At 44.0% G+C, this 26,845-nt stretch overlaps 3 protein-coding genes across 3 annotated transcripts; 2 read left to right on the top strand and 1 right to left on the bottom strand.

The window, feature by feature from the left end:
* The first annotated feature begins 623 nt into the window (after nucleotides 1-623).
* Nucleotides 624-3,113, top strand: LOC107278497 (uncharacterized). Its single transcript, XM_015778398.3, has 2 exons — nucleotides 624-1,510; nucleotides 1,917-3,113. The coding sequence occupies exons 1-2, from the start codon at nucleotides 1,131-1,133 to the stop codon at nucleotides 2,104-2,106; spliced, it is 570 nt and encodes a 189-aa protein (XP_015633884.2). The 5' UTR covers nucleotides 624-1,130; the 3' UTR covers nucleotides 2,107-3,113.
* A 5,664-nt stretch (nucleotides 3,114-8,777) lies between these two features.
* On the top strand, nucleotides 8,778-14,376 carry LOC4335391 (L-type lectin-domain containing receptor kinase IX.1). Its single transcript, XM_015778396.3, has 2 exons — nucleotides 8,778-10,329; nucleotides 13,274-14,376. The coding sequence occupies exons 1-2, from the start codon at nucleotides 8,897-8,899 to the stop codon at nucleotides 14,079-14,081; spliced, it is 2,241 nt and encodes a 746-aa protein (XP_015633882.1). The 5' UTR covers nucleotides 8,778-8,896; the 3' UTR covers nucleotides 14,082-14,376.
* Nucleotides 14,377-22,581: 8,205 nt separating this feature from the next.
* On the bottom strand, nucleotides 22,582-25,615 carry LOC136356178 (uncharacterized). The gene is made up of 5 exons (XM_066309761.1): nucleotides 25,218-25,615; nucleotides 24,471-24,792; nucleotides 23,543-24,378; nucleotides 23,117-23,463; nucleotides 22,582-23,021 (listed from the first exon to the last, which is right to left on the bottom strand). Exons 1-5 carry the CDS (start codon nucleotides 25,613-25,615, stop codon nucleotides 22,582-22,584), a joined length of 2,343 nt encoding a protein of 780 aa, XP_066165858.1.
* Nucleotides 25,616-26,845: the final 1,230 nt, after the last annotated feature.

Here is a 26,845-nt window from a genome sequence, read left to right as displayed (position 1 = left end):
GGAGGAGGGAGAGAGGAGACCACAGAGAGAGCAGGGGGAAGAGAGAAGGTAGGAGTAGGAGAGTTAGAATGATAGGTTGGGCCACTTTCATTTTTGTCACGTACGTAAGAGTCTAGTCAACATGAGTGGACTAGGTCAAATTGCCATATCAGTAAAACTAACCTTCCATACTATTAGAGGACTTAATTTGAACTGTTTTTGTAAGTTGGGGGTATTGCGGTTTAGGGATGCAAATTAAATTCGAGATAAAAATTACAGCCGGAAAGTGGACTTATTCCTCGTAACATGCATGCGTCCGGAATGCAGGCCGGCCTTCTCTGATGGGTTAATCTAAACTAAACTTTCAACTCTCCCCAGGTAATTATGAACATGAAAGTTCTTATATTTGAGTTTGAAAATTTTACAATTTTAGTTGAAAATTATTCGATTTGACAGTTCAATAATTCGTGTAGAGAGTTGTCCGAGAAATACAAAATTTTATGGATAATTACCTTAATTACCATTTCGAGGAGAAAATCTGTTCAAATTGATTTGCCGAAAACTGAGAAAAACCAGTGGAAACCAAACGACATTTATAGGGATACCAACTAAAACGGCTCGGTTTTATAAGGAATAAGTTCATCTGAGGTCCCTTAACTTGTCAACGAATCCGATTTTCGTCCCTCAACTGAAAAACCATACACAATGAGTCCCTCAACTATCATAACCGGTACAGATGAGGTCCCTCGGTGGTTTTGATGACGGTTTTGGTTAACGTGACATCTACATGGCTAATTTGACTCGGTTTTCATCTGACGCGACGCTTATGTGGCAATTCGATCCAGAAAAATAATAAAACCCGTGGGACCCGCATGTCAGTTTCACACACGAAATAATAAAAAAAATCGTAGGACCTGCGTGAGCCCCACATGTCATCCTCACTCCTCCCTCCTCTCTCTATTCTCTCTCTCCCCTCCTCTCTATCCGTTCTCTCTCTCCGACCGATGGAGCAGGGCGAGCGGCGGCTGGCAAAAGCGGGCGACAGGCGGGACGGAGCGGCTGGCCGGTGGAGCAGGGCGGGGCTGCATCGGGCGTCGCGACGGACCTCGCCGCGGGGCCGGGGCTAGCCGCCGCCGCCGCCGGCAATCCGAATGACGATGGGGGAGATGGAGGCCGCCATCGCCGCCCTCCCCGCGAAGAAGGAGGCGCTGCAGGAGAATGGCTGGCCGCAGGGAATCCTCCAGTTCACCCACGGCGCTGCTTCTGCTTCTGCTGTTGCTGTTTCTGCATCATCTTGCCCTGTTAAAAAGACACAGTGCCCTTGTTCTTTCGCAATTGCAACTAGCATCTCCTTCTCTACTTCTACTCACTTCACACCTCAGCTCAGCTCATCTCCTGTCATCTCAGCTCAGCTCAGCTCAGAGAGAGAGAGAGAGAGCTGCAGGTGTGAGCTGATCACCAGGAAGCAGAGGCTTTTTTCAGATTACAGTTATATATCTGAAACAACCAGATTCAGAATCAATCAGCAAAGGTAGATGGAGTTTCTTGTTTCTTTTGTACTACTACATGACTATATCCATATCTCTTTTTCTTCTACTTCTTGTCTTTTGTTTGGTTTTGTGTGTTGTTGCTGTGTGTTTCAACAAGTCAACTGGATAGATAGATTCATAGATATTATAGTTTTTATCTGAGGTTGGAGGTTTCCCCTCTCACCCACCACACATTTTGGCACCCCAATCCTGAATTTACTGTTCAGTTCTCTTCTTCTTCTTTATCGATTGATCGTCCATGCATGCATACTGGTATATAGTGCTAGTGCTCAAGTGATCATCCTTCCTGATGGTGAATCTCTTTTGAGAAAAGAAAAGAAGAATATCTCTCTTATCTTGGCTTTTTCCTGATGATCTGAGCACTGCAATGGCCACGTCGTCATGCAGACAGGCGCCGCGGAAGCCACCGAGGCCGGAAAGGACGACGATGATGGCGATGGCGATGGCGGAGGATGGGTCGGCGTCGTGGTTTCAGTACTCAGAGGAGATGCTCCTGCCGATGCCGCCGACGCCCTTCTGCACAACGCCGGCAGTCGCCGCCGTCTGCGCTCTATGGCCCCGCGTGCCGCGGACCTGACCTAGCCCGCTGTCCCGCGTGTCGATACCCGGGGGGGGCCGGACTCAAGGGATTCATTCTTTTTCGCACTAATGGAGGACATGAATTCTGGGCAAATTATCTATGTTACAGTCTATTAAAAAAAGGACTTCTAATAAGAAATTCTTCTGCTAAAGAATAGGCTCGCCTATAAATAGAAGCTTCGGCGCACTCTATATTTTGCGGGACAAGAAAGAAAGAGTCAAAGCCATGGATATCGCTGCAAGACTATCAGCGATTCCTCAAGAAATCGCTGATATAGAAAACACTAAGCTCGAACTAGAGCAAATGCTGGGTGTCCTCGGGGAGCCTTTATTTCTGGCTTTCGTCGATCCAGCAGTGATCATACAAGATGATATAGTTCTTGTTCAGAACCAAATCCGCATTCTTGAAAACAGGAAGAAGGCGCTGCTGGAAGAACAGCAATCGCTCATCGTGATGGCTGCCCACCACGGTGACTAAAATAGAAAAAGGTAGTTACTCGTCTATCTCAACGTAAATGAACGAAGTCACTTAAGGCTTCCTACTACTACTGCTCCTTCTTACTTATTTTCCTTAAATCATAATATCTGACTATCAATACTTGTATATAATGAAATAAAACATGGTGTCCAACTTAGTGGTAAGGATTATTACTAATTATTTCCACTAGTGTTGGTGAAATATGTATATACAGGTATTTTGAGAAGAAAACACATCCGTCGAGCGACAAACTGCACCTCTGTGCATTCAGGATACATTTACACGTATTGGAGGCCCCATAAGTCAATTAAAAAACTGCAAATGGGCCCAACCATCATGCCAATGGGCTGAGGGTCTCAAAATTAGTGTCCAGGAGGAAAAACAGGTCCAACGGAGCCCTCCTGGGTTCGGCCGAACCACTTATGAGGCTGTTGATCGCGAGATTCGACGTGGACGGCCCTGATTACTTCCTGATGGTGGTTCCGGGGTAGCTTGGTTATTTCGCATAGGCTGTAACAGTCATACCTGCCTATAAAAGGAGGAGCCTACTCTCATTTCCAACACACAACTTTGAGCTGAATTACAAGAGACTCTATTGTATCTTTTGTTCATTAGAATAAGGTAGAGAGTGAGGGGAAGCTCTCGAGGAGTGCCCGGAAGTTTGGCGCTCATCCGACTTCTACCTCGATGAGTGTAGCTTCTTAGGAGGAATTCCGGAGGAGTACCGGAGCTGTCGGTACACTCTGCTCCAGGTTCGGAGAACTTCTTCTATAAAGTAAGTATTCGTGTTCCTTTCTTATGTTATTTAATTACTTTGTCTAAGTAAAATAAGATTTCCATCTCTGCGGGTTCATTGTTTAGTATTTGTACTAAGTGCTCTAGTACTAGGACTCTGGATAGAGAAGGAAGTTCCTGCGCAAGTATTAGAGTAGTAATTAATAACTTAGACGTGGTGTCTAGGTTAGAGATTACCTTCCCACGGATTTGTCAGAGATAGGCGGCAGGTGGTGACAGCCTTAAATTCCGTCCCAGTAATCCTCCATATTCGGATACATCATAAAGCTATAGCCGGAACCACGCTGGCAGACCAGCAGGGGTCGGTGCCCGAAGCAACAGATAGAAAATTACCTTTGCTTAGCTTATATAATTAACACTCATAGAAAGTCCTCTCTAGCCTACCTACCATCAGTTGTTGTCCTTGGATAGCCTTAGCCTTAGGTAGATTATACGCGTTCCCTGAGTTCGATATCCTTTTGGGGTCACCCGAAGGTTAAGTGCTACAGTGGTATTCCGTGCTCTTGCGGATTTATCTGTGGACGTAAGAAATACCAACACCCGCCGTCGGCCGCTGCCCGCCCAGCTCCTCCCCGCGCGACGCCCGCTTCTGCCGACCGCCGCTCGCCCCTCTCCATCAGCCGGAGAGAGAGAAGGGATAGGGAGAAGAGGGGAGAGAGAGGATCACATGTGGAGCCTACGTGGGTCCCACCATTTTTTATTATTTTATGTGTGGAGCTGACATGTGGGTCCCATGGGTTTTATTATTTTTCCAGATTAAATTGCCACGTAGGCGCTACATCAGTGCCACGTCAGATGAAGACCAAGTCAAATTAGCCACGTAGGCGCCACGTCAGCTAAAACCGCCCTCAAAACTGCCAAGGGATCTTATCTGCACCGGTTTTGATAGTTAAGGGACCGTTGTGTTTGGTTTTCCAGCTGAGGGACGGAAATCGGATTCGTCGACAAGTTAAGAGATCTCAGATGAGCTTATTCGTTTTTTATAAACCGATCAGTAGGGTGAACCTGTTTAACACACAGGCCGTGAACCTGGCCCAAATCCGGACTCTCGGCCTATCCACGTGAGTGGGTCGCGGGATTCAGGCCCTTCAAAAGAACAGATGCCTCCGTTGTAGAAAAAATGAAAGAAAATAAGAAAGGAAGAAACAAAGATGGTATATATCCATTTGATCGATGGCTACGTGTAGAAAAAACTCGCGTGTTAATAAGAAAAGGCATGCAAGTCCAACCTAACACTTCTCAATCCAACTATGGAATAAAACTAGACTTGGACTAGTATAAATTTTCCTTGCTACACTAGTCAAGAGTAGAAGGCGAGGCCATCCACATCATCTATGGATAAATTCAGCTGCTCCCTCTGCCCGTAGTACAAGAATTTTGTCTTTGCACTAATTTATCATAAAATATAAAATGTAAAGGCTAGATTTTTGTGGTCCTGGGACTTTATATACTATTACTATAGTTTCTTTTTCACCTATCAAATTAAGTATTATTATTTTGCCCACTGTAGTATTTTTTTACCATGACTTATCGTTCTGTTACATTGTTAATTTTTTTTTCAAAAATGGTATAATCAACATAGGAAGGAGTAGCTAGGCCATTACCCACAAGGCAAAATACTCCGAGGATGAAGTATTAGTTCCTTGTACAATGGTTTGTTTAAAACCAAAGCTGAGTGATGTATACAGATTGATTTTTTCCGTTTGGCTAAAATCAATTTTTGCATGTGGACGTGCCAGATCCGCTCCACCATTGCCCAGGCCAGATCCGCTCCGCTACCGCTGGATCCGCATGCATGAGGGGCGGAGCAGTGGCCACATCCGGCCTGGAGGGAGAGGGGGGAACCAGATCCGCTGGTGCCACGTCTCCCGCCCGCCGCATTCCCGCTCGGCGGTGGAGGAGGAGCCTCCCGCCAGCCAGCACAAGTCTCTCTTGCCTCGCTCCCGCCCGACTGTGCAAGAGGAGAAGCCGAGGAGCATCCTGCTGCTCCTGCCACCATCACTCCCACCCAGCGGTGGAGTAGGAAGTGGGAGAGGAGGAGAGAAAAATGAGTGGGGGAGGGAGTAAGGAGATAAGGTGAGAGGGTGTGGAAAAATGAAAAGAAGAGAGAGGAGAAGAGGTGAAAAAAATTTGAAGTGGCTAAGTGGGAAAAGAGAGGAGGGGAGAAAAAAAATTTTGGACGAGAGGAAGTTTTTTTTTCTTGCGGATCACTTAAGACGCCCGCATGCAAAAATAGGCTCATTTTTGCATGTGGCCCCTTAATAGGTCCACCAACGAAAATATATTTTTGCATACGAGCCTCTTGAGAAGCTGCATGCGAAAATAGAGGTTGATTTTTGCAGAAGCAACCAATTATGATCTGCCTACAACCTATAGGGGTCCTCGTACATTAAAATTGTTTTTGTATTAATGGAAATTAGCACAAAACAAATACATTAAAATCGTTCTTGTATTAATGGAAAATCGTTTTTCGTTTTTGTATTAACGAAAAATCCCTAGCACCAGCCACAAATATACTGGTAAGGCTTGTGAGCGAACATTCCCCCATCGATAATCTCGCGAATGGATCTATATATACGAGGATGATTACAGGACGCGCCATGAAGTAGTATTGTTCTATTCCCAATTTTCCATTTCTTTTCACATGATCCTCCTATACATATCAAGCTTTTTTGTTTTTTCCGCTTCCTTTTTTCATATTTATTTCTTTCGTTAGTCTTTTTTATAGTTTTATTAATGGAATTTTTAATATGAATTATTTTTTATAGTTTTATTAATGGAATTTTTAATATGAATTATTTTTTTATAGTTTTATTAATGGAATTTTTAATACAAATTATTTTTGTGGATACTTAGAATTTAGCAAGAAAAAAACTTTAAATTACCAACGAAAAATCCTTAGCACCAGCAACAAATACATCGGTAGGGCTTGTGAGTGAACTTTCACCCACCGATAATCTCGCAAACGGATCTATACGAGGATGATTAGAGGATGAACCATGAAGTGGTATTGTTCTATTCCCAGTTTTCCATTTCTTTTCACGTGATCCTCCTATACATATAAACCTTTTTTGTTTTTTCCACTTCCTTTTTTTCATATTTCTTTCTTTTGTTAGTCTTTTTTATAGTTCTATTAATGGAATTTTTTAATATGAATTATTTTTGTGGAGACTTTCTTCATACATTAACTTTATATATGCGAAGCCCAAAATATAGACTTTACATATATAGAGTTTCTATATAGATTTTATGTATATGAACTTTCAATATATAGACTTTATATATAAAATGTTTCTATATAGACTTCATGTCCATAATAAAATTTATATTTGCAATTAGAAAGTTTAGTGCATAAACTTTAATAGATATTAAAAATGCTGATCATGCAGCACCCAATATTTTTTTTGAAAAAAAGAATCCAATTGAACGAATCTAGTAAAGTAAAATTTGTGTGGCAGCATGGATTTGGTTTATAACTGAAGAAACAAAAAAAGTAATCACATAATTAGGCATGAAGAGATGTTATGCCATGCTAGACCCACCCCAAATACATAGCATACTCAAACCCCACTACCATGATATGTTTTATTTCGTTGCCTGTCACGTGGCGTGCTGCGACTCGACTTTTTTACTCATGATAATGTAACTTTTGTGGGGCTAACAACAAATCAGTCGACCAATAAAAACAATATGATATCGGGCGCTCGCTCTTTGTACAGCTTCTTTCTTCTTGATTTTTCCTCCTCTGCTGCATGCATGCTAATACAACAACTTTCTTTTTCGTATTTCTTCATGCATGTGTAACTCAACATGTTTCTTCTTTTTCTAATATAAACCTTTCTCAAACTTTAAACTATTTTTAATGGTAAATTAATGATTCAATCTGTGACCCAATTACACCATTGTGTTCTTTGATATTAAATCGTACAACAAGCTCTCACATGACTATATATTGAATAATATATATACCATATTTCTAATTGAAACATTTTTATATTATACTTGAAACATTTAATATATAATTATTGAAACATCATAAAATATTTACTGAAACATATAACACCATTACGTGTAACATTTTAAAATGCTCTAGTGAAATATCATAATATATTTATTTAAACATCTAAATACACATGATGTGAAACATTAGCCAAATAACTATTGCAACATAAAAAACTTAAAAAATATGCAATTAACATAGTCAGTTTCTAGGTGAAACATTGACTTCAACTATCGAAACATGTATATTTTTTCATCGAAATATATTTGAGTGATATCTTATTGTAAATATTTAATTGTGACAAAAATAACGGTATAATCGAATAATCGATTGGATAAGTAACATATGAGATAAAATCATTTTACGAAAACATAGGGCATCCAATGTGAACATAACAAGGGTCATAAGGTTGAGTTGGCAGCTTGTGACTAGCCTTAGGTTGTGTTCGGCAGCCTATGTTCCCAATACCTCTCCCGCATATTCTACGCGCGCGCTTTTCAAACGGCTAAACAGTGTATTTTTTATAAAAAGTTTCTATACAAGAATTGCTTAAAAAATCATATTGCTCCATTTTTGAGAAAAAATAGCTAATACTTAATTAATCACAAGCTAATGGACCACTCCGTTTTCTATGCGTAGGAGATTTGTTCCCATATTCTCCAAATGATCTCAGCCTTAAATATTGTGGAACGTAACAATAGGCCATTAAATGCTAAAGTTGACCGTAAGCTTATGGCTTGGTCACAAGAGAAAAAAAAAAGAATAAAAGTACTGCACAAAGGAGGGAGTCAATTCATTCCTTGAGTAATACTACCTCCGTCCTAAAATAGTTGTCGTTTTGAGTTTTTTTTTTATAATTTGTGGTCATTCGTCTTATTAAAAAAATATGAAATTATTATTTATTTTATTTGTGACTTGCTTTATTATCATAAGTACTTTGAGTGTAACTTATTATTTTTTATATTTGCATTAATTTTTCATACATGAAGAATGGCCAAACATTATAAGAAAAAAGTCAAAGTGATCACTAATTAGGGATGGAGGTAGTAGAAGACTTCAAAGAAGCACTGTATTTTGACTAAGTGGGACCCATCTTATTTCCTCCCATAGGTTTTAACCATTGTGGAGTTTGTTATAGCTAGTTCTTTTTCACTGAGCCCGACCGTTATATTACTACCCATTGTTACATGTACATTGAGAATGCCCTTACACCCACCAATAAGGTTGTCTATTTGCTTTGCTACTCCGTAGCAGTAGTACTCTACAGACTCATTATGCAAGCACGCGAGCATTCTGGTCTCCGAATTTTGGTGTCGACCTCAGGCGACCGGACAGAAGTAATCTCCAACTTTTGTTGGAAATTAATAATTATGTGGGACCCAACTGAGAACTGTCTAACTGCGATCAAAATCATCGTGGCAGTAAGTCAAGATGCCTGGTTAACTAATTAGGGCGTATGAACAAGTCATCGTGGCAGTGCAACTGCACTGCAACCACGTACGGTAGCACCATTCCATGGCTGTCCTCCTAAACCCTTCGTCTTCCTCAAGCAGCAAAGCAACGCCGCGGCCGCCGCAGCAGCAGCAGCTACTACTACTCTTGCTCCACTTGCTGCTCGTTGCCGTCCCCGCCACCTCTCTCACCTTCAGCTATGACGCGGACTCCTTCGTCTCCGAAGATTTCAGGCAGGAGGACGACGCCATGGTCACCGCCGGCCGGATCGAGCTGCTCGGTGAGGAGTTCGCGGCGCGGGCCAGGGGACGCGCGCTGTACAAGCGGCCGGTGCAGCTCTGGGACGGCGCCACCGGCGAGGAGGCCAGCTTCGCCGCGAGCTTCAACTTCACCATCCGGTCGGTGGCTGGCAGGGGCAACGCCCTCGCCGGCCACGGCATGACGTTCTTCCTCGCGCCGTTCATGCCCGACATGCCGCAGGAGTGCTACGAGGGATGCCTCGGCCTCTTCGACCAGAGCTTGACGAGGAACACGGCGAGCGCCACCATGGGCAACGCCTCAGGCGCCGCCAGCTTCGTCGCCGTCGAGTTCGACACGCACATGGACGGGTGGGACCCGAGCGGCCGGCACGTCGGCGTCGACATCAACAACGTCGACTCGCGCCGCGGGAACTACGTGGTCTTGCCGGAGGACAGCCTCGTCGACGCCGGCGTGATGTCCGCCACGGTGTCCTACGACAGCGGCGCGAGGCGGCTCGACGTCGCCCTCGCCATCGGCGGCGGCGCCGCAACCGCAACGTACAACCTCTCCGCGGCCGTCCACCTGCGAAGCGTGCTGCCGGAGCAGGTCGCCGTAGGCTTCTCGGCGGCCACCGGCGACCAGTTCGCCAGCAACCACACCGTGCTCTCCTTCACCTTCAGCTCGACGCTGCCGACGAGGACGACCAACCCGCCGCCGCCATCCACCTCGTCAGCCAAGACGGCTCATCTCAGCGCCGCCGTGGCCGCAGCCGGCATAGCACTGTTACTCCTCGTCCTCGCCATCACCATCCTCATTCGCCGAGCGAGGAAACGCCGCCGACGCGACGACGGCGTCTCCTACGACGACTCCCTCGACGACGACGACGAGGAGGACATGGAGTCGGGCACGGGGCCACGGCGAATCCCGTACGCGCAGCTGGCGGCGGCGACGGGCGGGTTCGCGGAGATCGGCAAGCTCGGGGAGGGTGGGTCGGGGTCTGTGTACGGCGGGCACGTGAGGGAGCTCGGGCGGGACGTGGCGATCAAGGTGTTCACCCGGGGGGCGTCCATGGAAGGGAGGAAGGAGTACAGGTCGGAGGTGACGGTGATCAGCCGGCTGCGGCACCGGAACCTGGTGCAGCTGATGGGGTGGTGCCATGGCCGCCGCCGGCTGCTGCTGGTGTACGAGCTGGTGCGCAACGGCAGCCTCGACGGCCACCTCTACAGCAACAAGGAGACCTTGACCTGGCCGCTCAGGTACGTACGTATGTGCCCATGTTACCATCGATCAGGCGTGTTCCTACCTTGACGAAGTGGCTTTTGTGGGGCCCACATCTTGGCCGCATTTACGATAGCGCTGCCTGTAGATTCCATCAACAGGGCAATTTGGCTGGACTGATGAAAATACATTAACCATGGATGGTGACGTGTCCCCGAGTCCCGGCGTCCGGGTGCATGAATTATGAGTAGATGATTGCTCCAGTCCGGCGGATTGTACCGGTAGGTAATAGTATCGGAAGGTACAAAATCAAATCTAGTCGTCTAAATTGGGAACCGGAAAAGAGAATAGGGAAGGGTATTGAACATTTGAAGTCACTCAAATTATAGTAATCAGTAAATGACAGAGGAGAGCTGCTGGATGGGAGTAAATCTCTTATGATTAACAAGGAAGGGAGCCCGCCCATTTACGTGGGCATGTATCGTAGATTGTATTTCAAAACACTATAAGGATGGAATATAAATCAGAAAACATTTTCAAAATATAAACTGAAAATAAAGCCCGCAGAGATACACTGACATCTTATTTGTTGTTCAAGAAAAAGAATGGTAAAATAAATCATACATCACTATATATATATATATATATATATATATATATATATATATATATATATATATATATATACTGTAAGGGAATGTAAATTTTCTTACAATAAAAAAGAAATATATTTACCGTAAAATAGATGGTATATTTTAATATACTACTAAATATGATAAGAATAAGAATACATCTCATATTTAAATAAAAATCATTTTGTCGTGGTCATATATAAACTCCTCTATTGTTATTGTTTTAAAAGCTATGTGCATTTTTAATAAATGAAACTGTATTAGTACCACTAAAATAAATTATATATTATTAATACACTAAAAAATAATCTACACTACTTAACTCGATGTTCATCACTTATTTCCACATCATCGACTGTATCTACCAAAGCTTTCTTATATAATGCCCTGAAACATTGGTTCCACATCGACGTAGCCGTGACCCTAAAGACCAGCCTATGGCACCATTTTAACACTTAGTTCACTATGAGCACACCCACAAAGGATTGCATTAGTAAGAATGTCACTTTAGATACATTGCCTATAGTGATCTTTTACTGACGCCACCTTAACTCAACCATATGTATATGCCTGTAATATTTACGATGGCATAGTAAACACTAGACGCTGCATTGAAGGACATGGAGGGACAAAAAGGAGGAGGTGATGAAAATAGTTATAATTTTTGCCCCCTACTTATTTTTGTATAGTATTATTTTTAACAAAATCATAGTTGAAAGGCTATTGACAACAATAAGTGCCGGTGTTTATGATTTTTGTTGATTAGTATTTCTTTCCGATTTTACTATTAATATATTGATATATTTTTTGATTTATCGTTTTTCTCCGTAGTATATGAGGTAGATAATTAAGTTTTGTCTTTTCACTGGTGGAGAAACCATCTTTGGTCGGTCGGCCCAATTCCGTAGTATATGAGGTAGATTGATTTTTAGTCCCGGTTATTTGAACCGGGACTAAAGATAGCGATCTTTAGTCCCGGATTCGTAGTCCCGGTTGGAAAACCGGGACTACAGGGGGTTATGAACCGGGACTAGAAAGCATTTCTCCACCAGTGTTTTCTGGAAAGTGAGACGATTATAAATATAGGTAGTTTGGTTTTCCATCTAATAAGTGAGAAAGAAAAAAGAAAAAAAAAGGAATGATGTGGGCCCAGTGTACGTATCAAAGTATGGACGTACTTGTTGTTTTTGGGAATACCTATACGTGCACGTACTATGCGAGTTTTTGAGATAAATTTAATTATATTTTTTATAATAGATCTAATGGCTAGAAATAATGGGCCTATCGGATTTTAAAATTTTTTAAAGCGCCACATAGCGACTTAGGAGTGTTTTTAGGAGTGCTATGTGGCGGCTTAGAAGAGTTTGTAGGAAGTTTAATGAACTTTTAGTATATAATAGATAGATGTTGATGATTCTTGTCCTACGAGAACCATAAACTACTCCATCTTAGATTATAATTCGTTTTGAATTTGATCAAAATCATTTTACTCTAAATTTAATTAAGTTTATAAACAATATAATAAGACACCAAATTATTTTCATTAAATCTATAATTGAATATATTTTTTTAATATATTTGTCTTATGTTAAAAATGTTACTATTTTTTTATAAATTTGGTTAAACTTAGAGTAGTTTAACTTTGATCAAAACTCCTTATAATTTGAAAGGTGGGAGTAATTACTACTGCCTCTATGGCTCTATCCCAATTAATCATACCCTAAAATTTGTACGTCTTAGTTTCTAAATCGATCATTATCTAACTGTTATCTATTTGCTTATTCGTGTAGAAGTAAATAACATTGTTCTATATATGTTCGTTTAGGTGTGCAGTAGTAAATGACATCGTTGTATATATGTTCGTTCATCTGTGTATGAGTAAATGACATCGTTGCATACCTCACATTAATTCAACTACACGTTTTCATATCCACATACATGCCTAGTACAACATCATGACCGATGAGGTTTACTTCTAAAAGGAGTGATATTTTTTGCGTTGATCTCGGTAACATTTGCAAATATGATAGATCAAATTGGAAAGGACGGGGAAAAATGAGTAGTACTCTGATCGAAAGTTCGATTTTATCTTCGCATAACAGTTAGTAATAAGGTGATGTATTATACAAATTACCACATCACATTTATATTCGTACTATCGTAATAGTTAGGAGTTAATTTGGAGTTTTTCTCTAAAAAGAATGCTATAAATTCACAATAACTCATATGATCTAAAAAAATCCGAAATTAAGCGCGGTATTGCACGTAAACTCATATGTAAATTCTCTGTGAAAATCAAATATACTTTCCCTGTATCTGTGTATCATATTATGTGACTAATTTTTGTCAGGTACCAGATTATTAATGGACTAGCCTCCGCGGTGCTGTACCTCCACCAGGAATGGGATCAGTGCGTCGTCCATGGCGACATCAAGCCCAGCAACATCATGCTCGACGAATCCTTCAACGCCAAGCTCGGCGACTTCGGCCTCGCGCGCCTCATCGACCACGGCATGAGCCTCCAGACCATGACCGCCGTTGCCGGCACGCCGGGCTACCTCGACCCGGAGTGCGTCATCACCGGCAAGGCCTCCACCGAGTCCGACATGTACAGCTTCGGCATCGTCCTGCTCGAGGTGGCAAGCGGGAGGCGACCAATGGTAGTGACACCTCGTGCAGCCGCTGCCACCGCGGGTGGTGGGAAGGACGACGACGACGGCGGCGGACAGGTGTTCCGCCTGGTGGAGTGGGCGTGGGAGCTCTACGGCCGGGGTGATGATGATCAGTCGTCGCTCGACGCCATCGCCGACACACGGCTCGGCGGCGCGTTCGACCGGTGGGAGATGGAGCGTGTGGTGGGCGTCGGGCTGTGGTGCGCGCACCCCGACCCGAAGGCGCGGCCGGCGATCAGGCAGGCGGCGGAGGCGTTGCAGTCGAGGAAGTTCAGGATGCCGGTGCTGCCGCCGAGGATGCCGGTGGCAGTGTACCTGCAGCCGTTCGCGGCTTCCACCATGAAGTACTACGGCGACAGCATGACCTCCGTTGGGTCGGAGGTTGTTGGTTACTCGTCGACCAGCCTTGCGACGGCGACGCTGTCGTCCAGCTCTAGCTTGCCATCGGCCATGGCTAACAATGACAGCTTGAGCCCAAGAGAATGAGGGTTTTGGTTATATTAGAAGTTGGTCAGTTGGTACTGCCGTACTGGTAGATGGCACATGGTAGATAAAGGATATACTCCCATGTTGCAATAACTCATTCCAATCTGCTTGTAATATTTGAATGAACTGGTGTCCTTCTGCTCCACTAGTGGTGAAATACCCAAGGCAAAATTTGCTACAAGACACCTAAAGTTTGTGGCATTTGCTGTGAGACATCCAAAGAACGTGTATTTTCTCGTGGACACCGTAAAAATGTGGTAATTAGCTGCTGGATATCTGCCTCATTATTTTATTATCCCTTTTATTATTTTCGGTGGAAATGGAGAGAGAAAGAGCATTGAAAGTACCAAAACACCCCTGACACTGTTTTTCTTCCAGCTTCTGTTCTTCTTTCTTCTCCTCTCACACTGCCATGCCACAGCAGACCAACGGCTCCATCTGGCAAGGGCAAGCACGATGGCATCCAGGTACATGCTAGCCCCGTGTAGCAGATGTCCCCGTTGGCCTCGTTCTGGAACGTATGTATTGACACCTGCAGCAGCAGCAATGCCAAGCCGAGCCGTGTGCAAACTGGAAAACGGCGTTGATTCGATACCCCTTAGCGAGTGCGAGCAGCACCAGCAGGAGCAGGAAGGGCCCCAAGGGGAGTAGGTATGCAGTATGCCCCTGATTTCGCTCGCACTACTGCTCCTTGCGAGGTCAAGGACGGAGAGGAAGAACAGAAGAGGGGATCTCAAAAGGGAAAAAAAATGAAAAAATGAGCCATCCCTGTCGATCCACCCGTGGCGGAAATGGCGGACGGGGCATGCGTCCCGCGCAAGGATTTGGCCGACGGCGGCGGTGCCCACTTCGCCGCTACCCCATCCGAAGCGGAGCCCTGGGGAGGACTCCTAGCAGCGGCGCGCCGCCCCGTGCTCCAGCCCAGCCAGTCCCGCACCGCCCCGTGCTCCAGCCCAGCCAGCTCCGCGCCGCCCTGTGCTCTAGTTGCTGCTGCAGCGGCGGCGCCCACTTCGCCGTTGCCCCATCCGAAGCCGCAGGAGGAAGAAGATGAACAGAGAAAGAGGGATTGACAAGTGGGCTCATGGACAAATCTGTCTTTAACCAATGTCTCTCTCCGTTTCTATCGAAAATAATAAAATAATGAGACGAGTGTCTAGCAGCTAATTACCACATTTTTACAGTGTCCACGAGAGAATACACGTTCTTTGGGTGTCTTACAGCAAACGCCACAAACTTTGAGTGTCCTGTAGCAAATTTTGCCAATACCCAATGTTAACACCAAAATTTAGTATGGCTTTTTAGTGAATTCAATTAAGGAAAGAGGTCGATTCATGTATGAAAGTTTACCAAGATCAAACTGACTTCAAAGAAAAACCGTGAAGACAGCGACTAGGCGGTTTCATATTTTTAAGTATATCCTTAAATAGACTGGATTTGTTATTTTCCTTTGGTCTTATTTTAGAGAGCCACATGGGAGTTTAATAGCGTTTGTAGGATGTTAATGGACTTTTAGTTTTTTAAATATATAATAGGTAGATAGATTAACACAGTAAAAAATTAATTGGACTAATTGTAACAATGAATTATATAGCTAATTTTTCAAAGAAAGTCAACTCTTCTACTATATAGGTACATCAGTATATTTGCTTTACAAGTAGGCCCATCCTTGGTCATGCAGTTAATTTTCTCGGCGCTGCATTTTGTTCTTTTTTTAGTATTTCGTTTGTTGCTACTCCTAACTTCCATGTTTGAGGGAATACACTGGAATTTTCCAGAACATTTTTTTACTGCTTTTTACCCACCAAATCCAACGGTTTTGCCATCTCCTTTTTCTCTATCCAATGGTGATTACGTGGAACAATCTGGTGAAGTTTCAAGATTTAGGACCCATTTGAATCAAAGGATTTATATAAAAATTTTATAGGATTCAAATTTCATACAAAATTTTTCTATTTCGTCCTTTGATTCAAACGATTGAAACTTTTCAAATCCTATGAAATTCCTATGGAATGACACATAGCATATAGATTTTGGAGGAAACTTAGCAAGAGGTCCAACCTCTTGGAAAATTTCCTTTGAATCTATCTCTCTCATATGATTTCTGTGTTTTTACCGCGGTCCAATCAAACGATCATTTTTGTATTTTTCCTATGTTTTGCAATCCTCTGTTTTACACTTCAATTCCTATTAGAATCCTGTGTTTTTTCTATTCCTCCAATCTTTTCAACTCTGCGATTCAAAGGGGTCCTTACCGTTCACTTTTATAGATAAATATATAGATATATACTCCCTCTGTCCCAAAAAATGCCAACTTCTGGCTATGTATTCGGATATAGCCTATATCGTAGATACACAGCTAGAGGTTGATTCTTTTTGGGACATAGGAAGTATGTAACATCTTTTGAGAAGTAAAAGTGTAAAAACATGTAAAGTGGGCATCCCTTTGAGGCCTTGTTAGGTTGGCCCGGGTTTGGCCGGGATTGGGCTGCAATCCCCGTGGATTGGATAGACGCGGATTGAAACCCGGCCCACAGAAAAGTTTGCATTCGGTTAATCCCGTCGCGGATTGAATCGAGGCCGATCCGGCCTTTCCCCCTCGTCCTAGGTTGGGAAAGAAACAGCTACCCATATGGAGTGGAAAAAAACCCTCGCGCACAGGAGAAGAGCAGCGCGCAGGGAAAGCGGTGGCGGTGGAGCGGACGGTTAACGAACTCGCACAGGAAAAGCAATCCAGAACGAACGCACGGATTAGAGCACGAAGGAATTGGCAACTCTATTACTGAGATATTTCTCCGATTCCGACATGAATGGAGCCACCGCCGCCTATGCCACCATGGTCGCCAAAGACAGAGTTCACCTCGTGTTCTCTCTCTCTTATCTTCCTCACCTACTCAGTTCTTCCCCCTCTCGCACGAAGAACTATTACAGGAATTAGACTTAATTACTTGGCCTAGTTAGGCCCATAGTACTTCTGGTTTATCTTGACGGGCCTTGTTGCACGGCGCACCACTTCTCCTTCAGCTGCTTCAAGTTCATCTTCCCTCCTTCCGGAATCAGCATCATCTCCAGCGTCTTTAGCAACTGACTTAGCGCCCTCGGACAGTGGTTGCTCCTTGACAATCCCCTCCCCTTGAAATTTGGCTTGTCCCCAAGCCAAAGCAGTAGGAAATCGAGTGCGTAAGTCCTCCATGTTTTCCCAAGTGGCATCCTCGGCTGCAGAATCAGACCAGCGGATCAGCACTTGAAGAACAGCATCGGTAGCCCTCTTGACCACCCTGCTATCAAGAATCTGAGAAGGAACTTGCAGAGCAGAGTTAGCTTTAGGCAACTGAAGTGATGAAAGCTCTTTATAACCCTTAGCCGCCCTTAACTGAGATACATGAAAGACAGGATGCACACTGGCAGTTGCAGGAAGCTGAAGTTTATATGCTACTGTGCCAATTTTCCGTAACACCTAAAAGGGACCAAAAAACTTGAAGGCCAATTTATGATTAGCTCGGAGTGCCACTGAGGATTGCCGATAAGGTTGAAGTTTCAGGTATACCCAATCTCCAACTGCAAAAGATCTGAAACTTCTCTTCTTGTCAGCCATATGCTTCATTTGCTGATTTGCTCTATGTAAATGCTGTTGCACCAATGCTTGCATCAGTTTCCTCTCCTTTAGCCATTCTTGCAAATCAGGAATTTCACAAGTGTCCACATTGATTCCAAAATGCCTAGGAGAGTGCCCATATAGGACTTCAAATGGGGAAGTCTTTAAAGAGGAATGGTAAGAAGTATTGTACCAATATTCAGCCAAGTGCAACCATGTGACCCATTTAGAAGGATTGGCATGAGCAAAACACCGCAGATAAATCTCAAGGCACTGGTTTACTCGTTCCGTCTGTCGATCAGACTGGGGATGGTAAGAAGTGCTCAGATTAAGTTTTGTTCCAGAAGCAGAGAAAAGATAAGTCCATAGCTGGCTAGTAAAAATTTTGTCACGATCTGATATAATCACCAATGGTAGACCATGCAACTTATAAATATTCAACATGAACACCTTGGCTACTTCAAGAGCAGTGAAAGGGTGGGCCAAAGGCAAGAAATGTGCATATTTAGAAAATTTATCCACCACAACCATTATGCAGTTATAAGATCTTTGACTTAGGCAAACCTTCAATAAAGTCCATGATGATGACTTCCCAAGATCCATCAGGAACAGGTAATGGTTGTAGAAGCCCTGGGTACTTAGATCTGTCAGGTTTTGCTTGCAGACAAGTTTGACATTGCTGTACAAAATCCTTTACTTGAGATTTCATACCCTGCCAAGCAAACAGTTTCTTGATCTTACTGTAAGTGACTGGAAAACCAGAGTGTCCCCCCATTGGACTAGCATGGAACTCAGCAATCAATTGTGACTAGAGAGAAGGATGATTACCAATCCAAATGCGCCCCTTGTACTTAATAATTCCAGACTGCAACTGAAATCCAGGTTTGCAGTCAAGCTGAACAGACAAGGCTGAAAGCAGATCAGAAGAATAGGGATCATGTTCATACCCCTTAGCAACCTCTTGCAACCAACTGGGAACACAACTAGAGATGATGGACAACTCAGAATCACTTTGAAACTTTCTTGATAGAGCATCTGCAGCAGCATTGCTGGTCCCTTTACGATAGCAAATTTTATAGTTTAAGCCCAATAACTTGGTGAAAGCCTTGTGCTGCCATGGGGTATGTAAACGCTGATCAGATAAGTGCATCAAGCTATGGTGATCAGTTAGAATTATAAATTCCCCAAGTTGCAAGTATGACCTCCAGTGATCAACTGCTAACAAGATAGCCATACATTCCTTCTCATAAGTTGATAGCCTGTCACACCCTAAAAATTCAAAATATATAAATTGTTGTTTAAATGGAATTTTTAGAAATTATTTTAAAAGCCTAGAAAAGAAGATCTAATTTTAATTAATAAATTCCAATATAAAGTGGGGCCAGATAAAATTTCATTAAATACTTTGCTTAATTCTATAATTCCTAGATTTTTCTGGGATTTATTTGAGCTAAGGAAGTATTTTTAATAAATGGAATTGCATTTAAGAAATAATTTAAATTGAAAAAGGTTTTAAAAAGTCTCTTTTGGCTTTGGGCCGAAAGTCGGCCCAAAACCCCTCTCTCTCTCTCCTCGGCCCAGCCGGCCCAGTCCGCAGCCGCAGCCGCCCGCGCGAGCGCGCTGTCGCTGACAGGTGGGTCCCACCTGTCGGGATCGTCGTCTTCCTCCGGCCGAAACCCTAGCGCGTCGCCGCCGCTTTCCAATTCGGCCGATCCTTTCCTTCTCCGGCCGAATCAATAGAAGGGAAATGATCTTCGAGATCTCCTCTACCTTTTCTCCTTTGGAAACATCGGCTAAATCGTTTGGAAATTCGTGGATTCGAGTTTGTTTCGGATTCGATTTTCCCGAACTTTCCTTCTCGTCGCCGGCCGACGTGGGCCTTCGCCGTTGCCTCCTAGCCCCTTTAAAAGGCTCCCCGGTGTCTCCTCTACCCGCCGCCACCTTTGCCTTCGCCTCTCGTCGTCGGAAACGCCCTAGCGCCGTGTGCCCTAGCGCCGCCGTCGCCGCCGTCGCTCCAGCCGTGCGCCGCCGCCGTTCCAGCCGTCGCCGTCGCTCGGGAAGACCGCCGTCGTGGTCGCCAAGTCGCCGCCGTCCTCGTCCACTCCTTCGCCGCCGCCGAAGACCGCCGGAGCACCGTCGCCGCCGTCAACCCGAAGTTTGCCGCCGCTTCCTCCTCGTCGCCGTCACCGTCCGTTCCTCTTCCGCCATCGCTTTGGTCGCCGGTGAGTTCGCCGTGCCGTCCGCTACCCGTTGGTGTCCTCCGTTCGTGCCGAAGCGCCGCCGTTCGCCGGCGAGCGTGCGCCGTCCGAGCCGCCGAGCCGCCGCCGCCGGTGGTGACGTCATCGCCGACGTCATCGTCGCCCTCTCCCGTGAGCCGGTCGTGGACCGATCGATCTCGGCCGTCTGTTTTGGATCAAGTCGATCTCGGCCGTCCGTTCGCGTGAACCGCCGCCGTGCGCTCGGTCCACCGAAACCCTAGCCCGCTGACGCAATAAATCCTCTTTTCCTTTTCAAAAAATAATTCATTATTGCGTCATAATTCAATTAAAATCAGTTTAAGTGTTTTAATCCGATTTAATCTTTAAAAATTCATAACTAATTCATCTTAGATCCGATTTAGTTGGTTCAAGTCTCTAAATTTTTCTAAAATTGAGATCTACATGTTAAAAATATCCACATGTACTGTTCATGCTTGTTTATGTGCTGTTTTGGTGATTTTGCTCTTTTCTGCTTAGATTCCGTCGTTTCCGGAGAGTCCGTTTTCGCCGGAGAAGAGTTTGAAGAGTTCCAAGGCCAGCAAGGCAAGTCACACAGATCCCAAACAACCCTTTGAGCATGTTGATCCCGTTTAAAGCTATTGTTTCTATTCAACTATTGCATTTATTTTCGAATGTCATTGGGTGGAATTAACCTATTGTTTGTTATAGCCCTTTTGTTCTTGATTACTTTATTCCTTGATACCTTGGGTTATTATAACTTGACTAGTTGAGCTTTATTTATTGGTTCAACTAGATATTAGATATAATTGCTTAGCCCTGATTAGAAACATTAGCACACTATTGGGATAACTTATGACTCACTATTATTTAATGATGGCTTAATGATAGTTCACGATGGTCAATCGTGATTGGTTAATTAATTAATGTGCCAACTAAAACCTGGTAATGGTGGGTTGTGAGCACATGGTTTTGATGGTCGTGCTCATGACAATTAAGGACCGGTTCACGAGTTTCGGTTGTGAAACATTAACCGTGCCAACCACAAGCCAGCGTGGGCAACGGCTTTATCTTTTGTATAGCATGGTTCATTGCGGGGCACCAGACTGAGAAGTGGCGGAGATAAGCCCACGGGGGTCGCTGGGGAGTCCATGCCTTGTTTATAAGGGGGTGATTATGATCCAGGAAGGTGCGCTGCAGTGGATTGTGTTATGCAAGGGGTATTGTCACAACTCTTTTCCGAGGTACCGTGGTGGTATTGAGGCACATGGTGACATGATGTGGGGTTGTGTCTTGTGGGTACAGTGGTACACCTCTGATCAGAGTAAAACTATTCGAATAGCCGTGCCCGCGGTTATGGGCGGGTCTAACAATGTCTGTCGTGATTAGTCCCACACTTCTCACCATAGTAAATGATGCTATAATTGGTAATAATTTGATTAGCTCCTGGTTTGGAATGGTACATTCCTGGTTTGGAGATAGAACTGTGCAGCCGGGATGGTTGTTCAGAATGGTTGGGCCTATACAACAGGGTATGTTGTGTAGCGTTGGATTAATATTGTTTAATACTTAACTGTTTTATTAAATTCTGAAATGTTTGCTAAATGCTGCTTTTGCAAATGAAACCCTACTATGCCATCCTTTGTTATCCTGTGCATTTGCATATTTGCTGCGTGGCTTGCTGAGTATGTCATATACTCACCTTGCAATCATTCATCAGAGGAAGAGTTCTTCAATGAGGCTGATGGTGTGGAGGATTAGGTGTAGCCTTGGTCAAGCTGCCTGTGGAGTGGAGCCGTCTGCGCCGTTTATCTTATTTTTCCGCTGCTTAGATCTTTATTGTTTGAGAGGAACTATCTACCTCTGTAATGACATTTTATTCGCTTATTAATTAGAGTAATAATTGTACTCTATTATCAATTTGTTATTGTGTGCCTCGGCTGATTCCTGGACGAGGGTTCACACACATGTAAGCGTTTGGAATTTTGGATAGAAATTCCGGGCGTGACATAGCCCTCGATTTCGGGGACCAAGTGCCTTGCTAATGTAGGCTATTGGGTGTTTGTTCTGAGACAGGACAGCCCCAATCCCTGAATCTGAAGCATCAATTTCGACAGTAAAAGGCAAACTAAAATCAGGTAATGCCAGCACTGGGGCAGAAACCAGAGCTTGTTTCAATTGTTGGAAGGCAGTTTCAGTCTCCAAAGTCCATTTATATGGCACCCCTTTTCGTAGTAACTGAGTGATTGGTTTACTGATTAATCCAAATCCTTTCACAAACTTTCTGTAATAGCCAGCCAAACCCAAGAATCCCCTGAGTTTCTTTTTGGTTGTTGGTGTTTCCCAATTAACAATCTCTTGAATCTTGCTTGGATCAGTAGATACCCCCTCTGCACTTATGACATGACCTAAGTAGGTAAGTTGCTGTTGTGCAAAAGAACACTTGGATAACTTTACTTGCCAATGATGTTGCTGCAGCAGGGTTAACACTTGCTTGAGGTGGTCAAGGTGTGAGGGCAAATCAGGGCTATAAATAAGAATGTCATCAAAAAATACCAGAGCAAACCTCCTCAGGACTGATTTAAATGTCTCATTCATGGCACCCTGAAAGGTTGCTGGAGCTCCTGTCAGTCCAAAGGACATGACCTTGTATTCATAATGACCAGTATGAGTGTGAAAGGCTGTTTTATATTCATCTCCTTCCTTCATCCTTATCTGATGATAACCAGCCTGTTTTATATTCATCTCCTTCCTTCATCCTTATTTGATGATAACCAGCCCTAAGGTCAAGTTTTGAAAACCATTTAGCCCCAGGTAATTCATCTAGCAATTCATCAATCACAGGCATGGGGTAGGAACACTTGACAGTGATGGCATTCAGTTGTCTGTAATCAATTACTAGCCTCCAAGTGCCATCCTTCTTCCTGACTAGAAGGGCTGGAGATGCAAAGGCACTCTGACTCGGTTGGATAACACCACTTTGCAACATCTCTGAAATTTGTGCCTCAATTTCATCCTTGAGGGCTGGATTGAATCTATAAGGGCGAAGGTTAACAGGCTTGGACCCAGGAAGTAAAGGAATGTGATGATCACATATTCTCTTTGGGGGTAATCCCTTGGGTCTAGGATTGACTGAATGTCATCAGGGATTTCAGTCTTTTCAGAATGAGATATAGACATCAACTGTACCATAAATAGCAGTGACCCAACCTTAGCCATTCCCAAACATTGATCAGGAGTAATAGAGGAGCATCTGTCGGTTTGATGAGTAACACCATACAGTCTGACAGGCTGCCCATCAATCACAACCTCTAGCCATTTGTTAACCCAATCCACCTGCATAGGACTAAATTGTTCTAGCCAGTCCATGCCAAGAATAGCATCATAAGAGCCCAAATTCAACAGCTTGAAGTCGCTCTTGAAATAATGACCTTGAGTCCACCAACGACACCCCAGAATTTGCTGTGTGCACTTCATAGTACCACCATCTGCTATTTTCACAGTTACAGATCTACTTAAAGGAATGAGGCCCACAAGCTTGCTGCCAATGCTCTCATCTATGAAGGAGTGTGTACTGCCTGAGTCAATCAACATAAGAATCTCTGTTCCTTGAACCCATCCCCTTAATCTAATAGATTTGGATGATTCTGTACCCCCACAAAGCTTGCTGAGATATAGCCATCAATCCTCCATCAATTGCCTCTACTGATTCAATAGGGTCTTTAGCTGTCAGGATGTCATCAGAATTACACTCAGAGCGCATTGCTTCCAATAATTCTTGGACAACATGGAGCTGGACAGAAGTAGCACATTTATGGTCTCTCCCCCATCTTTCACCACAGACAAAACAAAGACCCTTAGCCCTTCTGTAAGACTTAAGAGAAGCAAATTTGTCCTCTCTGGACTTAGCAGATTCCACTCCCTTTTTGTCATCATGTGCACTAACAGCTACAGATCTCTGTCCTGGAGGCACTGGCACATAATTGTTGAGTTTTGGTACTGGCCTGAACGCAATGTGATTATCAGACCTTCTGTGTGTAGTAGACTTATTACTTTCCAGGATTTCTTCTTGGAGCAAGGCAATTGAACAAGCTGAGTCAAGGTCCTGGGGTCTCTGTAGCATAACTGCACCCCTGACATCATCCCTGAGCCCTTCAATGAACTTAGTAACAAAATACACAGGGGTGAGAGCACTGTCATATGCCATTAGCTGGTGCATGATACTGTCAAATTGTTCAACATATTCAGTGACTGTGCTGTTCTGTTGCGCATGGAACCATTTTCTAATTAGTGCTTCCTGTATATCTCTAGTGAATCTAGCACAGATCAAGTCACACAGAGTTTGCCAAGTAATACCCATAATTTGAGAACGGATCGACTGAAGCCAAAATGCTGCATTACCACTGAAATTGAGTGTGGCCACCTTGACCCAATGCATAGGATTAATACCATAGATATCAAAGTATTGCTCACAATTGCTCTTCCACATCTGTGGGTTCTCACCATCAAACTTAGGGCAAGTCATAGGAGGAAGACTAGTACTCAGATCGGTGTGATGCTAGAAGAAGTTGGTGATTGCACAGTAGAATCCGGAGAAAATGGACTAGGTGAGATGGGAGGAGGATTCCGCTTACCATGCAACCATGGAGTTCCTTGTGCTGAAGCATCTGCAGCGGTTTCTTGTTTGATCGCGCCACCTTCCATCAGCTCCACCTTGTGGCTTAGTGTCTGCACGGACTCGCTGAGTTTTTCCACCTTCTCCTCCATCTTGGGAAGACAAATCTCCACCATCTTCTTCAGATCAGCGAGATCATCCCGAGTCCTCGCCTCCGCCTCCATTCTCTTCTTCTCATTCTCCTCAATAGTTCTCAACAAGACATCAAGTTTACTCTCCTGCGACATCCTGGAATTTGTGAGCGAACCCAACTAGATCTAGAATCCCCCGCTCCTTCCCGAACTCAGTTAACCAAGAGAAGGCAAGTTGCCTTATTGTGGAATCTGTTCTAAGAACAATTCCAATCCTCCCCCTGGAATTTTACAACCGCGCCAAGGAATTCTTGGAGCGTAGAGGCTCTGATACCAATTGTTAACGAACTTGCACAGGAAAAGCAATCCAGAATGAACGCACGGATTAGAACACGAAGGAATTGGCAACTCTATTACTGAGATATTTCTCCGATTCCGACAGGAATGGAGCCACCGCCGCCTACGCCACCATGGTCGCCAAAGACAGAGTTCACCTCGTGTTCTCTCTCTCTTATCTTCCTCACCTACTCAGTTCTTTCCCCTCTCGCACGAAGAACTATTACAGGAATTAGACTTAATTACACGGCCCAGTCAGGCCCATAGTACTTCAGGTTTATCTTGACGGGCCTTGTTGCACGGCGCACCACTTCTCCTTCAGCTGCTTCAAGTTCATCTTCCCTCCTTCCGGAATCAGCATCATCTCCAGCGTCTTCTGCAACTGACTTAGCGCCCTCGGACAGTGGTTGCTCCTTGACACGGACGTGACTGGGATTCGACGGCGCTCCGACGACGCGGCGCTCTCCCCTCCGGCGACCGTCTCCTCCGCTGGCCACCTTCTCACTTTTGAGTCTCTCTTCCTTCTCCTCTCTTCTTCCTATCCTACCTAGGGTTTGGTTCTTGGTCCTTGTTTCTTGGTTTATCTCCGTCTCCAACTGCAAGGGCTCCTCCTCATCCACCATCAAGAACAAGGCCTTGAACATGGTGCTGCTTGTCGATTGCGTATGAAGAACCCAACTGCTGGTTGCGGCTATGCCCAGCTCCTCAAATCAGATTTGAGCCGATTGTGAATTGGTGATGGATTTGGGTTCACTGTTATGCCATTTTTTTACACGGTCCACACGGAAGCGAGCTCAACTCGGAAATATATCTGTCTATCCACTATACATGATTTCTATATCTTCTTAAAATTCAGGCAACTCAAGATTCACATCTACTATACAATTGATTCTGAAACTTTGTGCATTATAATGTTCATTGCGTTATGTCTAGTAGAAGGAAAAAGAATAATTGGATGGTAGTAGTTTTGTTTTCTTCTCTATTTCTGTGATAGGTAAACTGATGTCTACTCACTGATTTTCCTTGCAGACTCCTTGAAATTGACTGGTAGGGATGTTCCATAGAATTTCTTTGATGGTAGCAGTTTCGTGATGGTGTCATTTATAGACTAATTAACTATCCAATGAAGGGTATTACTGATGTGTCATTTTAGGGATGTTGGGAGAAGTTTGGATTTTGTTGTGCATTTAGACTAATCAATCATCGAAGTCGCCACAGATGGATTCAACTTGCTCAGTATCAGTGTCTACTGATGTGTGTGCTAAAGAAACCAGTGGCCACTAATTAACCATCGAATGAATGATTAATTTTGGATAATAACACTATGCCTCCAACTGAAAATAGCTTATTTCTTGATCAGGTGTAATTGTTGACATTGTGACATGTCAGATCTTCAACAATGCCTGAATGCAGTTCATTCAGCCATCTTTAACAACCTTTCAAGCAGTTAAATGGAATCAGAACAATCTTTTTATTATATCATATAATTGGAATATTACAAGCATTTCCTGTAATTTTGGCTGGCACTACATTGGCATCAACTTTCTTGATCCAGGAAGTTGTAACATGCGTGTATATTGTTTTCTAGTTTTCTCTGAAATGGACTAATGGTACTTTTGATCTTGCTCCTACGCTGCCGTCACAGGGTACTAGCACTACTGGTTTTAGGTAAATAGTGGTAACCAAATGTACTAATAGTAGTAATACAAGTCCAGATCATAAAGAGAGCTAGCAATACGCTCCTATATTCCCTGCCAATAGCTGCTATAGTCCCTGTCAAAACGAACACAGAGTTTCTAAGAGAGGGATTGGAAGAAACAAGGGATTTAGTCCCCACAGGGTTTGAGTGAAATTGGGGGGATTCACTCAATCCC

This window comes from Oryza sativa, chromosome 4 (assembly GCF_034140825.1).
Source record: "Oryza sativa Japonica Group chromosome 4, ASM3414082v1".
NCBI lineage: Eukaryota > Viridiplantae > Streptophyta > Magnoliopsida > Poales > Poaceae > Oryza > Oryza sativa.
The sequence above is the reverse complement of the archived record's forward strand: the minus strand, read 5'-3'. Positions and strand labels throughout refer to the sequence as shown.

What these genes read in the sequence shown, in the direction of transcription:
- LOC4335391 (XM_015778396.3), top strand. Translation starts at nt 8,897, where the DNA reads ATGGCTGTCCTCCTAAACCCTTCGTCTTCCTCAAGCAGCAAAGCAACG. An exon ending in ACCTTGACCTGGCCGCTCAG is followed by an intron (nt 10,330 to 13,273) that starts GTACGTACGTAT and finishes AATTTTTGTCAG; the next exon opens with GTACCAGATTATTAATGGAC.
- LOC136356178 (XM_066309761.1), bottom strand. Translation starts at nt 25,615, where the DNA reads ATGTTCAAGGCCTTGTTCTTGATGGTGGATGAGGAGGAGCCCTTGCAG. An exon ending in TCTCAGCAAGCTTTGTGGGG is followed by an intron (nt 23,464 to 23,542) that starts GTACAGAATCAT and finishes TGACTCAGGCAG; the next exon opens with TACACACTCCTTCATAGATG. An exon ending in CTCTATTACTCCTGATCAAT is followed by an intron (nt 23,022 to 23,116) that starts GTTTGGGAATGG and finishes GATGACATTCAG; the next exon opens with TCAATCCTAGACCCAAGGGA.
- LOC107278497 (XM_015778398.3), top strand. Translation starts at nt 1,131, where the DNA reads ATGACGATGGGGGAGATGGAGGCCGCCATCGCCGCCCTCCCCGCGAAG. An exon ending in TTCAGAATCAATCAGCAAAG is followed by an intron (nt 1,511 to 1,916) that starts GTAGATGGAGTT and finishes GTCGTCATGCAG; the next exon opens with ACAGGCGCCGCGGAAGCCAC.